This window comes from Lupinus angustifolius, chromosome LG06 (genome assembly GCF_001865875.1).
Source record: "Lupinus angustifolius cultivar Tanjil chromosome LG06, LupAngTanjil_v1.0, whole genome shotgun sequence".
Taxonomy (NCBI): Eukaryota; Viridiplantae; Streptophyta; class Magnoliopsida; order Fabales; family Fabaceae; genus Lupinus; species Lupinus angustifolius.
The window spans coordinates 25,132,060-25,148,182 of NC_032014.1; the positions used below are offsets into that span (position 1 = coordinate 25,132,060).

The 16,123-nt window shown below is 32.0% G+C and overlaps 1 protein-coding gene across 3 annotated transcripts; it reads right to left on the reverse strand.

Moving 5' to 3' along the window:
• Window positions 7,075-14,195, reverse strand: LOC109350322 (probable WRKY transcription factor 20). 3 transcript variants are annotated; one of them, XM_019591552.1, is made up of 7 exons: window positions 13,695-14,195; window positions 12,056-12,184; window positions 11,174-11,708; window positions 10,922-11,078; window positions 10,686-10,844; window positions 7,565-7,864; window positions 7,075-7,533 (listed from the first exon to the last, which is right to left on the reverse strand). In XM_019591552.1, the coding sequence occupies exons 1-7, from the start codon at window positions 13,947-13,949 to the stop codon at window positions 7,497-7,499; spliced, it is 1,572 nt and encodes a 523-aa protein (XP_019447097.1). In that variant the 5' UTR covers window positions 13,950-14,195; the 3' UTR covers window positions 7,075-7,496. The 3 variants fall into 3 exon arrangements, with proteins under 3 accessions (XP_019447097.1, XP_019447096.1, XP_019447098.1); XM_019591551.1 differs by having other exon boundaries at window positions 7,075-7,864; window positions 13,695-14,194; XM_019591553.1 differs by lacking the exon at window positions 13,695-14,195 and adding an exon at window positions 12,798-13,037 and having other exon boundaries at window positions 7,075-7,864.

The following is a 16,123-nucleotide window of genomic DNA, read 5'->3' on the forward strand; positions in this document are numbered from 1 at the left end:
GCCTAATTTTTATAATCTTCATAGTTGAAAAGACTTTTTCTACAGTTTGTTGCGTCAATAAGTAAAATTATTGCTAACTTCAAAAGATGATAAACTAATGGGTAAATAATGTGTTTTACCCTTTCAACCAACTTCTCTATAAGATTATTGATTCCTTTCAAAGAATTAAATTCATCACTACTACGCATCTTAATGATATTAGTGTCATATTGATTATCAAGCATCACCATTATGCCATTATGTGGATCAAACTTTTTAAATTCAATTAGTTTTGCCTTTTAAAAACTAGACAACAAATTGGATGAATTCAAACAAGACATACAAAGAAGTAGCTGAATATTTGTTTCTCATAAACGATCATTAAATTCCTTAAGTTGTATATCCACAGTAGTATAAAATAATTAACACAATAATGATACTCTATCTTGATTGTTTGCTATTTTCCTCCACTCTAATTTACTATGAGGAAAAAAGTTGGCATCCATATCAAGAATGTCAATATCGTGAATATTACAAAATAAAATTACCTCTGGCAATAAAGAATCTCATTGTCACCCCACATAGTCTCTAATAGTTGTTTTGTGATTTTAACCAAGTTAATAACATTGATTATGTCATAATATTTTCTTTGCAATGTCTATGACAATTTATTTGAAACATCCAAGATACTTCTCAACAAATTCAACATGAACGCAAATCTAAAATTTGTTTTCAAGTGTAAATTACTTGTGGTTTCATCTCTTTTTTTAGAGTTAATCCACATCAATATCAAGTTTATTAAATTTGCATAATGTGAACCCGTCTGTGATAAATGTATCGCCATAGATTTCTTACCAGAATTAGGCTTAAAAACATAAAAATACAAGCAAAATGAAGCATTTTTTTTCTACTAGGGAAATTATGTTGAGTAGATTGACATGGTCCTCATTGTAAATATACTTTTTAAATCATATCTTGATCATTATGATGATATGATGAAACATTAATTTTTTTACTTGGATATGATGACAATTCTTCTAAATTAAGTTCAATCCTTGTCTTTGGGGACTTTTGATTCGAAAAATGTTAGTAAAGATGATGGCTTATTTGATGATATTTTTTGTTTAATTTTTTCTATTAGCATGGAAGTCCCGCAATTAAATGATAAGGAAATAAACAATAAAATTTACTACAATATGTAGAAATAGTAAAGCTACTGAAGAAAATTAAAAATATAATATTTACAAATTAAAATGAGTGAATAGAAACAATGAGTGAATAGAAACAATGAAACAGATAAATATTAAAGGGCTATTGCATAATAGAAACAACAAGTAAAGGGCTGCACAAAAAAATTACCTTCAATCCACCACTAGTTATTGTTGTCAGACGCTGCATCGATGGGTCCATTGCCGAGCAAAATGGTATATATAAAGACAAAAAATATTGTATTTGGCTACAACTAGCCACGACTATGATGAGGTAATCTAAAGTGTGGTTAAAGCCATCTAAGTAAGAAGTGAAACAATGTTTGAAGGTGAATAGTTCCAAAATGAAAGAGCATAACAATATTCCTGAAAAAACAACAACTTTTGAGTTCCCACATAAATCAAAGGTTTTGTCTATGTATGGAATAGAAACCACCACCTTTGTGTTATTCTAGGTTATAACTTCTAATTTGTGGTGACATTTGGTTTCCTTTGTTCTGTCTTTTATCTACTATTGTGGTTGGGCAAGCCGACGTCCTTGTTGGATCACATGTGAATCAATTTTTATTTGATGGTGACTATGATCTATCATATAGTAGGAAACAATATTAGAAACAAACTTCTTTAACTCAGAGAGAAATATGAGGATTGTCCTCTAGCAAGATAGAAAACAATATGTTCTAGATGAACCCGTTCTTGACCGCCGTTGAGAATGCTTGAAGAGTTAACAAAAGTGGTTATAAGAAGCATGAGGATGACGCTCTAGATGTTAGCCGTCTCATTTTGGCTTCCATAAACGTTGAGCTTGAAAGGTAACATGAGAACCTGGAAGCATACAATATGATTGTTCGCTTAAGAATGCTCTATCGAGGGAAAACTAGGTGCGAGAGGTTTGAGGTCTCCATTTAAATTTATCAATGTAGACTAGTAGATGGGAATAATATGAGCCCTCATATGCTCAAGATGAATGGGTAGATGAGAACCTGAAGAGACTTGGCTTCCCATTATGCCAAGAGTTGGCCATTGATCTTGTCCTATGATTGTTATCGGACGACTTTAGTCAACTTGTCATGAACTTTATCATAGACAAAATTTAGAAAACACTGCTTTAATTACTCAACACATTGAGAACTATTGAGCACAAAATTAATAAAAGAAAGGGTAAGGCCATATTGATGGTCCAACCTAAAAAGGGCAATAGAAAAGCAAAGATACAACTTCAGCCCAAAAGGAAGCCATTTGGAACATAAATTATAAGTCAGGTACCTCTAGCTTAAAACCTATGGGTGGGGTCACCAAGGAAGGAAAATGTTTTCTTTGTGAGAAAATAGGGCTTTGAAAAAGGAACTACCCAAAGTATCTGAAGGACTACAAACTGTTGGATGACAAGGGCTTATGGACACCTAGAAGGGGTGAATAAATGTAGTAGATCATAATTCCAGCTTTTCTGGTTAATGAGAAGTTTTGAAAAATTTCACTCCTTAATCGATTAACATCAGTCTTAATCGATTAATACAAGTTGCACTTAATCGATTAACATCGGGTTTAATCGATTACCTTGTTTCTTGGCTTTCTTGCAAATGGTTTTCTTCACACATAAAATTACATCGATCTAGCCAACCTTAGATGCAAGCTACCCAATGAATTTATTCCTATATGATTACAAATTCAGAGCATGTAACAAATTTCGTAAGCAATATAATCTAACTATGGTAAGCATAGATAAACTGAAATATAAAGAAATAAGAGATAGAGAAAATGAAGACGGTGATTTTTATCCTGGTTCGATTGCCAACCATTGCAACCTACATTCAGGTCTCCCTTCTGTTCTTGAGAGATTTCTTCAGTATAGGAACAAATGTTTACAAACACTCTTCTAATCACAAGACTCCCTTCTTGGTCCTAGAGCTTCTAATGGTTTCATTCGCTCACCCGCTTCTAATGGATACTCGACAACACTTCTAACAATTTGGCCCTAGCCACTTCTAACTCCTAACCAAGACTCTTGCTTAAGTGAATACTCATAGTACCTAACCGCAGCTAGGATTTCCCAAATCATATTCTCTTTGACAAGGTCATACCAATACACCTAAGAAAATACAAAACAATCGTCTACAAAGGTATGTACAGGTAATTTGCACCTAATTATGCTAATAATATACTTATGAACATAAGCTAAACCCCACTCAGAAATCTCACAATACCCAAAAGAATGATTGTGTGATTATGCACAATTTGCAAGAATGATTTTACTATGAAGCACAATGAGATAACTTCTATGAAGCTATCATCTCTCTTTTCTTGTATCAAAGAAGATAAAAACCTTTCACCATAGTAAGAAATTTTGCTTAGAGAATATAAAAGTTGAATTCTAAAATTATCAAGATGTATGAGCACATGGGGAAAAAGTCAGCTTAACACACTACTTAATTGATTAATGACCCAACTAATCCAAGATTTCAGCTACTGTAACTCCATTTAATCAATTAATGACCCTAAGTAATCCAAGATTTCAGCTACTATAACTCCATTTAATCGATTAACCTATTACTTAATCGATTAACGGATTCTTATATTGATTTACTCAATTAACATAAGTTGTGATCGATTAGCTATGTTGAAAAACATTTCATTGATGCATGATGAACCTTCTACATGGTGTGTATATGTATGATGCATGATTTTGAAAGATGTAAGTTATAAACCAAGTTTAGTGCACCAAAATCATGTTACCATATGTCAATGCATGAGTATGTTAATCATGTATGAATGTATGCAAGTCTCATTTTAGGTTGATTCAATTTTAGGATTGTAGACTTACATTCAAGATTCACCTTGTCTAGACTCTATCCAATCAATCATCTTAAGAATCTAGAAATGTAAAACTTAAACCTAAGTCTTTTTGATTGAGTTTGAGACTTGGCTTTGTTGTTTGTTGAGTTATCCTTATCTTCAAGCTTACCTATTATCCTTGTCTTCGTCAAAACATTGTGATAATGAATACTTGCAATCTCACTAACAAGGGAAGTGAGACCTCCACTTCATGTATTTATGTCATAGAAGCTAATTTATCTACTTATGCATCATGAGTATTTGATATCGGATATGATTCTCACATTTGTGATAATGTGCATAACTTTAACTTTTACATAGAGTAAATCATTGAGTAAGGGTGAAGTGAACCTATGCTTGCGACATTAGATGTGGGATCCTAAAATTTACCTTTACCCTCTGGTATAGTTATTAAATTAGATAATTGCTATTTTGTGTCTAGGAATATCTTTTTATGGTTTGAATAGGAAAGGTTTTTCATTTATAATAATTAGTGTGTGTCTGTCGGCGAATATTGTGTGATACTACATATTTAATTTTTATATATTTCATTTTTTAAAATTAAAATGTATTTTTGTGTTCGGTGTACTTTATATTATATTTTTTTGTGTTTACGATAATGTTTAATTTAAGGTGAGATATGTAGTTAATTAATGTATTGGTGGTAGTTGCTTAGGATTATATAGTTTTTTTTTTGTAAAAATTAAATAATGTTAAGGACAATATAGGAAATGAAAATTAAACCATGAGGAAAATTATTTTAAGTTTTGGCTTTATATATAGCATAGATAAAGCATAAAAGTTGTTCTATTTATTTAAAAAAATTATTTTATGCTAGCGCACAATTGAGTAATGAAGTGTATGTCCTTGATCTTGAAACATTAACATAAATTGCAGAGATTCCAAAATAAACGATTTAAATCCTACTTATAACATTGTCGCTTAGGGCATAAAAATGAGAAACACATCTCCAAACTTCACCAAAATGGATATCTGGACTATTTTGATTTTGAACGACACATGTGAATGTTGTTTATTAGCAAGGATTGTTAAGGCTACATTCACTAGGAATGGTGAAATAGCAAATGATCTTTTAGACCTCATACATAATGGTGTATGGGAACCAATGATGAGCTCAATGGCCATGAAATTTTCTTTATTTCATCATGTTTCCGAATGACTTCAATATGTATGAATTTGTCTATCTAATAAAACACAAATCATAATCTTTTTAAGAACTTAACAAAAACAATTCAACCCCATTTCTAATTTTGTCTATGTCAAACATTTCTATTAAATGAACTTAACAAATATTTTTTTGCCTTAGAATTCAATTAACCTTAATTAAATCTACTTCCTTTAAAGGGATTTTGATCAATTTCTTCCAGACATTTTTATATATATATATATATATATATATATATATATGCTATAATGTAGTGTGACAATGAAATTCCTCTGAAACTCATTAAACACACATGGACGACATTGTATCAAGTGTCCAATTTAAAATTAATTTTTTTTTAGGCCGAGACACCCTAAAGTGACTTGAACACCTGTTACACAACTGATTCAAATTTTATTTAATTTCTTTTACCAGTAGAAATTAAAAAGTTCAGATAAAGAAGAATCAGAATGTGAGATGTAACATAAGATGCGTTTCCATCACTTGACTTTGAAGTTACTAACTTCATGAACTTATATTATTTACTATATTTTACAATGATGACGATCAAAACGAAAGGGTTTTAGACATATTGAAAGTGAAAGATTTCATCTATTGTTTTTGTGTCATTTTTTTTTTGTAATGAAACAAAAAATTAATATTTAATCGTTCATATTTAACTGCAAAACTACGTGTTTCAGCCCCGTATGATCAAGTTGCATTACAATTTTCCATACAGGTTCCTTCTTTCACACCTGCAACTGTTAATTCATGAAAACAAGTTATATTCAATGTAAGTTATTGAGTAAATTGGATTATAACATGCAACTAGATATCAAATCTACTTCAATGAAATCTCACTGTATGCAATGCCTCCATTATTAAACTCTTTTTTTGTAATACCAATGGTATTCCTCAACTTCTGGGTACTTTTAGGTGACTGTCATCCCACAAAGTGTCACTTACAATTGACTTTTTTGTCATATTGGTGATTTAATAGAATCTTATAATCAACACCTTATTAATTATTAAAGTCTCTTTATCAAAGTAGAAAAAACAAAAAAAGAGAAAGGAGATGAGAAGTTGAAAAGATATGAAGAATTTCTAATATATATTTAGTTTGAAGAGAGTCATGAATGAGAGATATAAAAAGTGAATAAAACCCAAAAAAAAATTTAACCATGTGATCTAAAAGTAATGAAATAGTAAAATGAGAAAAAAAATCACTTTTCATTATTCTATATTATATTATTGTTTATTTATATAAATATTTCCACCATCATTTTTTCTTATAGTTTTTTTACTTCATAATTATAGTTTAAAACTAAAATTTGAAATTACATTAACATAATATTTACAACCAATTTTAAAATTATAATTCTTAAATTTTATATTAGTAATAAAACATTTCTTCAAATCATTTTTCTCAAAGGATATTTTTGTTATTCAAAATTTTATATCTACCTCTTTCTCTCTTCTTTTTTCTCTCTTTCTCTCGTAGCAAACAATACAAAAATCTATTATACTTCTCACATATTTCTTTCTCCCCTCCCTTTTTCTCATCTCCCTTCTCTTATATTCTAGTCTTCAACCGATCTCAATTCATGTTGATGCATAAAAGAGTTATACTATTTACTTCCACACACCTGTCACAGCATCTGAACTTAATTTGTTAAAGTTTTATTCAATATGCATAAACTTCGATTATACTTTTCAACTAATTGGTATGCACAAAAGTGTAAAAAAACAAACAAGTACAGATTTATGGTGTTACCTCGTGTATTCCATCTAATATACTATTATCAAACACAAAATAAATCACATAAAACTTGTTTTTTCATGCAGGGCATATACATACCATGTAATATATAATCTATTTATATCCAATAGTTGATAAGAGGCTGAACACTAATCATAAATAGTTTAATTATAACACTTTTACAAGGGTTTTTGTTGAAGCAAGCAAACATCAGCTTCGAATTTCTACAGAAGAATTTGTATATAATGTTACAAACAGAAGATATATTGAAAGGTACAGTGCTACTACTACTAATTATACTAAAAACAGCTCTTAGATACTAATATAAACATAGAATAACTACCCCCATTTTCAAACAGAGAGTGAGAAGCTTTACCTTTGAAGCTTTACTCGCCAAAAAGAAGGAAAATGGTACTCAAGTTTTTATTTTCTTGTGTGTTGTGTAAACAATTTTATGGACCAGTTAGTATTCTTCCACTGTTTTGCGGGCAAGGATAAGCAGAATGATTATCACTCAAACTTTCTCTTGAGCCATACGGATTTGAGCTGTTATTTAGGACACCAAGGTACACTGGAGCTTCGGCAGTATGAACAAACTTGAAATTGGAATTGCCGGTGTGAGTTTGACTGTTCCCAAATTCAGAAAGCACCAATCTCCCTTGCCCGTTCGATCTAATTTCAGACGCTGTGCTAATGCCCATCCCAAGGTCAAGGCTAATAGTATCACTTTCTTCTGGCCTAAATCTTGCCTGTCCACCTGCACCAGATGGTCCTGCCATGTCATGGTTACTATTTTTTGCAGCCGGTACATCATGATTGTGTTTGCCCTCATATGTGGTTATCACGGCTTTCGGATCATGAGACGCCCTCTCCACGTGTTTTCTAACAGGGCAACCAGCATTTGTGCATTTGTAATAACTCCTGAATAATAAAGTGTGTGATAAGTGTTAGATATAAAACCATTCATGAGTCGACACCTGACTGCTTAAGCTTTTTCGGTAGTTGGTTTTTGACAATAAGAAACTAGATTAACCAAAAAATATGCTAACCACATTTTAGTCAAATACAAAAGGATCAAACAAAAACCATCCTAACTATCAAGGTCAATGTGTATATATATTTGATTTGAACTTTTGCCAAAACCAAAATACAAATACACTACAGTGGAAAACAAGAAGCAAAATTTTCAGACACTACTGTAAAAACTATTACACCAATTTTGGGTGAGAGATAAATTAAGCTAAATTTAGTGCTCAACCACTTCATGAAATGATGACACATCAACAGGCCTTAATTGTAAGTCCCAACGATAGAGAACAGCACAATTTGTTTAGCTATGAGAATTGTTGACTTAGGAACATGTAGTGCTAAGTATAATTCAAGCAGACAGTAGTCTACCTCTAAAAGTGTAGTGGATTTAGTGCTTGGACACATAATTTCATGTTAGAAACTTATGGCATGGAGTTACTAGAAAAGTGGAAATCTGCCTTGCCATATGTTGAGATTCCTAACTAGATTTGCAATTTTGCATACTAGCTATTTATAACATACCGAACATAACATATACAAAAGATTTAAAACTGTATTTTGTGCAATGAAGTAGCGTCAAATGACCGGTTGTCAAAGAAAAAGCGACCAAGGTCCAAAATGAGACCAAATTACTTGGTGTAGTCTGACAAAATTATTAGACCAGCAAACTTAATATCTACATTGTCATTTTCTGACAAGAGACACTTGCCAACCCACTCTGCTTGTATCCTTGAGGAATATGGAGATGGGATCAAATTAAATAGAGGTTTATGTAATGAAAATGCATTTAAAGCACCTTTCAACTCAAATACGAAGTTCCGAGTTGATACCAACAATAACCAAGCTTTTATTCCACTAGGTTGAGTCGACTACATGGATCGAACAATATCATAATGCTCTGTCTTAAATCATGTTTATTCACAAAACATTAATCTCTAAGTCATTTTTAATCATTTCGCCTATGGTTTTTCTAGGTCTTCCTCTTCCTCAAGGAATTGGACTAGCCTCCATTTGATCTACTCTCCTTACGGGGGCTTCTACAGGTATCATTCACACATGTACGAACGAACTAAGGCGCAACTCTACCATCTTCTCTATAAGAAGATCAACTCCAACTTTCTCCCTAATGCATTCATTTCAATCCTATCTTGTCTAGTATGTCCACTCAACCAACAAAACATTCTTATCTTTGCTACATGGAGTCTATTCTCTTGTTGACATTTTACCGTCCAACATTCAATCCCCTATAACATTGTAAGTCTTATAGTCATGCGGTAAAACTTCCCTTTAAGCTTGAGTGATATCTTTTTATCACATATGATACCTGAAGCACTTCGTCATTTCATCCAACCCACTTGAATCTTATGATTCTTATCATTGTCAATTCCTATGTCGTCTTGTATGATTGACCCAAGATAATGAAATCTAGTGACTTGTGGTATGATATGATCCTCAACCTTTACCTCTAAAGTAGGGTTTGTCCGTCCCTTGCTAAACTTACACTTCATATACTCAATCTTACTTCGACTTGTACAAAATTCATGTAATTCCTCTCTCGAGTCTCCCACTAAGACAATATCATCTGCAAAAAACATGCATTGTGGCATTGGTTCTTGAATATGCTCATTGAGCATATCCAAGACCAATGTAAACAAGCAGGGGCCCCATGTTCACTCTTAGTGTAGTCCTTTGGCAATAGGAAAATCTTTTGAGACTCTGTCTTGTGTTCTCAAACTAATCTTGACCCCTTCATACATACCCTGGATTACTAGAGGGGAGTACTCAATGTGCAAAGGGGACACACGATTATGAGGATTGCAGGTTTTTAGACAACCGGAAAATTCTAGCTAGTATTTCAGTTCCAAGAACTAGAGAGAAACTTAATCTTTGGTTAACATGATGATGGCGTACAATTAAAAGATAGATCTTCTTAACATAGATAAGTATAGAGCCACGCACGTAAGTGAACATCTTCTTTCCCTTCCTTATCACCTAAGTTGATCTGACTTATAACTTTCTATTACCCAACAACCAAAGCCATCCTACAGTTGAAATATCTGCCTCAAGGAGCAACATATGAAATTGTGAAACTCTTTGCCACACGAACCTCTTTGTTCACCAGTGTTTCGTAGTGTATCCTTAGTAGTCATGCTTTTCAGCTTGCTTCCTTAACCATTAGGTATTTAGTCATTCTAGTTCCCGACCATCACTACATGTTCTAAACACAGATACCATGTTAGTATATAACATCAATCTCCTTGACTCCAACCTTCTACTAACTCATATTTGCAACTCTTTAAAATTTGAATATTCAGAAAATAGAAAAATAGAATCTTCAGAAAGAATACTAGAACTACTTCCTCCTATTAAAAGAGAATTGCCTCCAAAAGTCAATCAAGACAGATTTCACTACCTAATCCTTGCATAAGCTTAAAATATAGATTTGAGAATGCACACCATTTCAGAATGTAGCATAGCAATAATATTATTATATTTGCTATTCTAGAAAACATGATACATCGTATCTCACACACTCGCCCCTGTTATGAATAAGGATGACGTCGTCCCAGCTTTCTAGAATCTATACAGTATGCAAAAGACTAAAATAGTTCAATAATATACATGAAAAAAAAATCATTGGATGAAGGAAATATTTTAAACCGAATTTCAAAGATTTTGCTTCAATTGTATAGTCATCAATGTGTGGACATACCTGGGGTTAGGATTGCCTCTCACCACCTTCTGCCCATACTTACGCCAGCGGTACCCATCATCCAATATATCAACCTCACTCAGGGTTTGAACAACAACCCGTGGCTCCCGGATTGGCTTAATGACCGGAGTGATGTCAGTATTTCCGAGAGCCATTTTTCTGCACAATAAGGAATTCACATTCAGTAAACACAAACAGCAGGAAGATATCTAGAGCTTTGGCTTAAATTGTCAAACCTTCTCTTTGAGAAGGGATCGTCATCATCAACCTCATCATTAATGCGGTTTGACACAAACCCTGCAACCTCTGGACTGTCATCATTTGTTGCTACAGGTGATAGCTCCGAAGTACTGTTGGGTTCAGCAGTGTGAGACATGTGGCCAGATGCTTTCTCTACAATTCAAAAATTAGAAAAATAAAGCCAAACTATTTTCTTTGCAGTAAAAAAAATAAAATAGAATCAATGAAAAGCATCTGGCTGGTATTACCATCTCGGCCAATTAAACAAGAAGCCTTGTCACATCTCTCTTCATGTATAGACATAGTAGTTCCAGCAGGGTATCGGCGACTTGGTTGAGGTTTAGGATGATCATGCATTCCCTTGTACACTATTTCAGTGATTTTCCCATCATGGGAGCGTTCAAATAGTTTCTTCACTTCACAGTTAGGATGTGTACATTTGTAATAACTCCGCGGAAATTGACTTCCTTTAACATGTTTCTGCCCATATTTTCTCCAATTGTATCCATCATCAGATACTCTCTCAGCTGTAACTGAAAGTCCAGTGCCCCTACCCTCAATTTGTGATGCTTGAAGCCCAGTGCATGTGTTGCTCCAGTTGTTGAATTCTTCCAAATCGACTTCAATATGAGAACTAGTCCCTGGTGATGATAGACTTAATTCATTTGAAGGGACTGCTATCTCATTTTTGACTAACAGAGGTGAGTTTGAAGATTGAACTTTTCCTTGGCCTTCTATTTGAGTTGATTTTTCACTTACATGGTTACCAAAGTCAGTAGGACCCTTGAAATAAGTGAATATCATTTCGTAAGTATTACGTAAACAGTAAGCTTGAAAACAATATCAATAATAAGAACATGAAAAACATGACAACCAAATCTGTTTCCACTCACACTTTAACCTTTCAAAAAATAGTGAAAAGTTTATAGTACTTTAGGGATTGATTTGGTCACGTATGACAAGTGATGAATAACCGCAATATATCTAATCAACCATCCTTTCTTGTTAAATTACTCCATAGGTAAAATCACAAGAAAAACAAACACAAAAGTCAAGACCATTTGTCCACCTTATATGAAAGTTTAAATTCATCAGTTAATGAGTTTTACGAAAGTCGAAAAATTCAATACCATGTTTGATCTACTGTCTGGTTTGAACTCAAAGAAGCTGGCTTTTCTGTCATCAACAGCATAAGTCACAGAACCATGTGCTGTTTGATGAAGCTTAGGAAGGGATCCTGTAGTTGGTGAAGGCTCCACCTGCAAGGCATGAGAAAAAATATTATACAAACTTCATTCATCTATCTCTATATGCAGCAATTGCTGAATCAATTGAATAACTATATATATATATATATATATATATATATTAAGATAACGACAATGTGGCAGCAAGTTAGAGAATACCTGCAAAGGCTAAGGCACTTAACAGCAGTAAATGGACCAATAAAACAGTAATAACAACAATGGAAAGAAAACACATACATAACCATCTGTGTTAACCACACAACCGAACAGATTTATTAGATGGGAGAAGACAACGAGGAACAAGTAAATTTTTTAATTTTCATCATACAATAACATTTCATGTTCTTTATTTGGTATCTATATGTCATGTGACAAAAGATAGCCCAGTACATGATGATCTGTGAAAGTTATATAAACACAACTCAGAAAAGCCATACCAACATTACCACATGAATCATGCACAACATTATGCACAAATTCGGACCCCCAGACTATTAACACGAAAATAATTATGTCCAACACACAATCTTTCTAACATTCCATATACTATTCTTTAGTCATGGCATACAGAACTAAAATAGAACCACTAGTTTAGGCAATACATTTATTCATTTGCTCCACTTACATAAATGGAAAGAAAAAGATTTCCTATAAACCTCGCAACACCATTAAAAACAAAAACAGTGAGAGCACTGAGCACCAACACAAAAGGAAGATTCATTATGTGAAAAAACAACACTATATTAAAAAGGAAAATGTTGAGCGTTCCTAAGAGAAAGTCACATTCCAACAAAATACCATATTGAGCATAAAGCAACCAATACAGAATGCTATAATAGAAAGCATCAGAATTTAAGAGTCCCAAAACAAGCACTACATATAATAAAATCTAATAAGCAAAAAAGATCAAACACAAAAAAAAAAGTGGGCCAACTCTAATGTTTTAAAAACTAGCAACCACATTGAACAAGTACATATACTCATACAAGAATTTCGAATTTCTCATGAAACAAAGTAACAAACAGCATCTTCAGCTCATCAACAATTACATCAAATAATTGAAGTCATAATAAACAAAAACATATAATGTCCCAATATGCTTTGTTTTGATACTGAGAAGAAAATTACACTGAAAAGAACACAATTTTTTATATGCCACTCACATTAGGTGGAATTCAATTCACACTTGTCAAGTAAAAACACCATATTTGACCAATTTCAGCTGTAAAAAAATCCACCAAAAAAGGAAACACACCTGTTTTTTTTTTCTTTTTTTCTATTTCTGAATAACCAAACAGACCCAAAAATGAACCTTCACAATACATATTTTAGAGAAAAAGATTTATGCACTGACATTATGTTTTGTACTCTTCAAAAAGGTAATACAAATAAATGAACAATGGATAATGTATTGACTATCTATAAATCTTTACTGTGCATAGATACTACACTCTAGGCTTTATACCAAAAATCAAAAGATCTAGAAACCCAAAAGAGAAGAAGCAGAGCTTCACTCACTGACCTTCATATTGGAGAGAAGAACCGGGGACTCTAGAAACGACGTCGGACTGAGCATCGGCGGAACAGATAAACACGGTGGCCTCGTTATCGGAAGCTTCGCCGGAGACATTAACTTGTACCTAGCGCCGACGCCGGCATATACCGCGGAAGAATTGGGCCGCGGCCCGAACCGAATCGGATCGCCGGAATCGTGTTCCGCGTCGCCTGAATCTCTTTGCCGGAGCTCAAAACTGGAATTTTCTTCACCGGAGTTCATTGTGGTAGAGAGATAGTAAGGTTTGAGTTATAGTAGAAGTGCGAGGAGGGAAATGGGGAAGGGTAAAAAGGTCATTTCATATAAGGGTCTCTGTGTTGTGTGTTTGAAGGTTCTGTCGGAGAGTGAGACTTAGTTGACTTGTAATGTTTTTTTTTTCTGGATCTCTCTCTCTTTGTTTTCTCGCTTCTTCTTGATCTCTAGTTTGAGTCGTTGGCTTGTCATTTTAAACGTTTTCTGAGCTTTGTTGGTACATGTGTGTTGGTGGTACTGGTACAAGATAAAAATATTAATTTATTGCTATAATAACAATAATGATATTGAAAATATATTTAATTCACTCCACAAACAAAACATTTATTTTATTGTGTCAAATTAAAAATGAACTTGTTCCTTTTATCTATGTTGTCTTTTTTATTTATTTTTTGGTATAGTTTGGCTATGTTGTCTAGCAAGAAGCAATCTTCTATTCAGAAAAAATATTATACTACTACATGTTTATTTATTTTGATGGGTTAAAAAAGATAAAATATTTAAATTTTTAATTTAAATATATTTTTTTGACTAATCATAACAAGTAATACATTGAATGACACATTTTTAGAACAACATATATGATCACTCTACATAGCCTATCATAACATGTTATGTCATATTTTTTTAAACATGTCATACTTAAATTTTATAAAAAAACTTATTTAGCTTACAAGTTAGAATTTAGATAATTTATAGCTAAAAGATCTATTCAATTTAATAAGTCGAATTTCATATTAATATTTATATTATACTATTTTAATATAATTAACATTATTATATAAGAAATTTTAATATAAAATGTATATAAATAGATTTAATTATTAGTGTTATATGTCATATTTAAATATATGTCTACTTGTCTATTTAAGTACCTTATAGCATAATAACCTTTCAAAAAGGCTAATATAGTTTAAAAAAATTTAAAATTAGGTCTAGGCTTATATATATAAAGAAGATGGATTTGTTTACACCCAGTTCAAGTTACACTAATTACACTAAATCTCAGTCATTCATTTTCTTAAATCGAATAGACCAAATGAGTGAAACTTAAAAGTTACTTAAGAATTCTTTTTTTCTCTGTCATCATTTATTTCACTCACCTATTTGTTATGTTTTTAATTTAAGAAAATGAATAACTAAGATTGAGTATAATCAGTGTAAATTAAATTCGGTGTAAACGGATCTCTCCTCAATAAATATATATATATATATATATATATATATTACTTTTCTTGATTTTCAAAATATATTTTAACATTACACCTTTACTATTTTATATCTTCTTCAAATCTTCACAAACTTATTATTTTTCATTAATAAACAAATGACAAATAAGAGAAAAATAATAAATGTTGAATAAAAATATAAATTAAATTATAAAAAGGACTCAAGAAAGTGGCTAATAAATAGGGTTGAAAAAAGCTATTAGAGAGTGACTTATAAATAGGACTAGAAGGAGGAGGATGAATGAATTAAGGTCACATCCAACACAAATGGTAGATAGGTAGGTTTTTAAGCATGAAATTAGTAATTCAATTCCTATTATGTGTAAGGAAAATACTTTAATAATAGAGAGAAAACTCACTCACTTGATCTATACCTCAAACTGAATTAGTTTTTATTTACCATTAATTGTAATAAAACCATGAAATGTATATATTACATTAACCCTGAGTTTTGTTAAAAATAAGAATATGCTACTCGTGATGCACACAGTTTGAAATCGTTTAGTTGGATGATTAGTTATCTATATTTTTTAGAATAGAAATTTGCTCGTGTCTAAAAATTAAAAAGACTATCACTACTTTTGGTTTATTCTCAATAAATAATAAATTCAAGGTCATTCTAAAGAATTAAAAAGGCAATGTCCACTAAAACAAACACTTAAAACTAAGTTAAATGCCATGAAGTCATGCATATTTTTAAAAGATATCAGGTGGTATGTGTAGTTATGTATGAGGTACGTTCCAAAATTTTATCATTTTGTGTACCTCTTATTTCTCATTGGTCAGAAAAATAAAACAATATTTAAATATAATTTAAGTTATATTTTATGACCAATGAGAATAAAATATTATATAAAATAATACACATCATGTCATGAGAGAGGCCTACAATTACAATCCTTCAAATTTTCTTGC

Excerpts from the sequence above, each read along its gene's own strand:
- LOC109350322 (XM_019591551.1), bottom strand. The coding sequence starts at position 13,949 with ATGAACTCCGGTGAAGAAAATTCCAGTTTTGAGCTCCGGCAAAGAGAT. Across the intron at positions 11,709-12,055 it reads CAGACAGTAGATCAAACATG|GGTCCTACTGACTTTGGTAA; the intron begins GTATTGAATTTT and ends ACTTATTTCAAG. Across the intron at positions 7,865-10,685 it reads AGAGGCAATCCTAACCCCAG|GAGTTATTACAAATGCACAA; the intron begins GTATGTCCACAC and ends TTTATTATTCAG.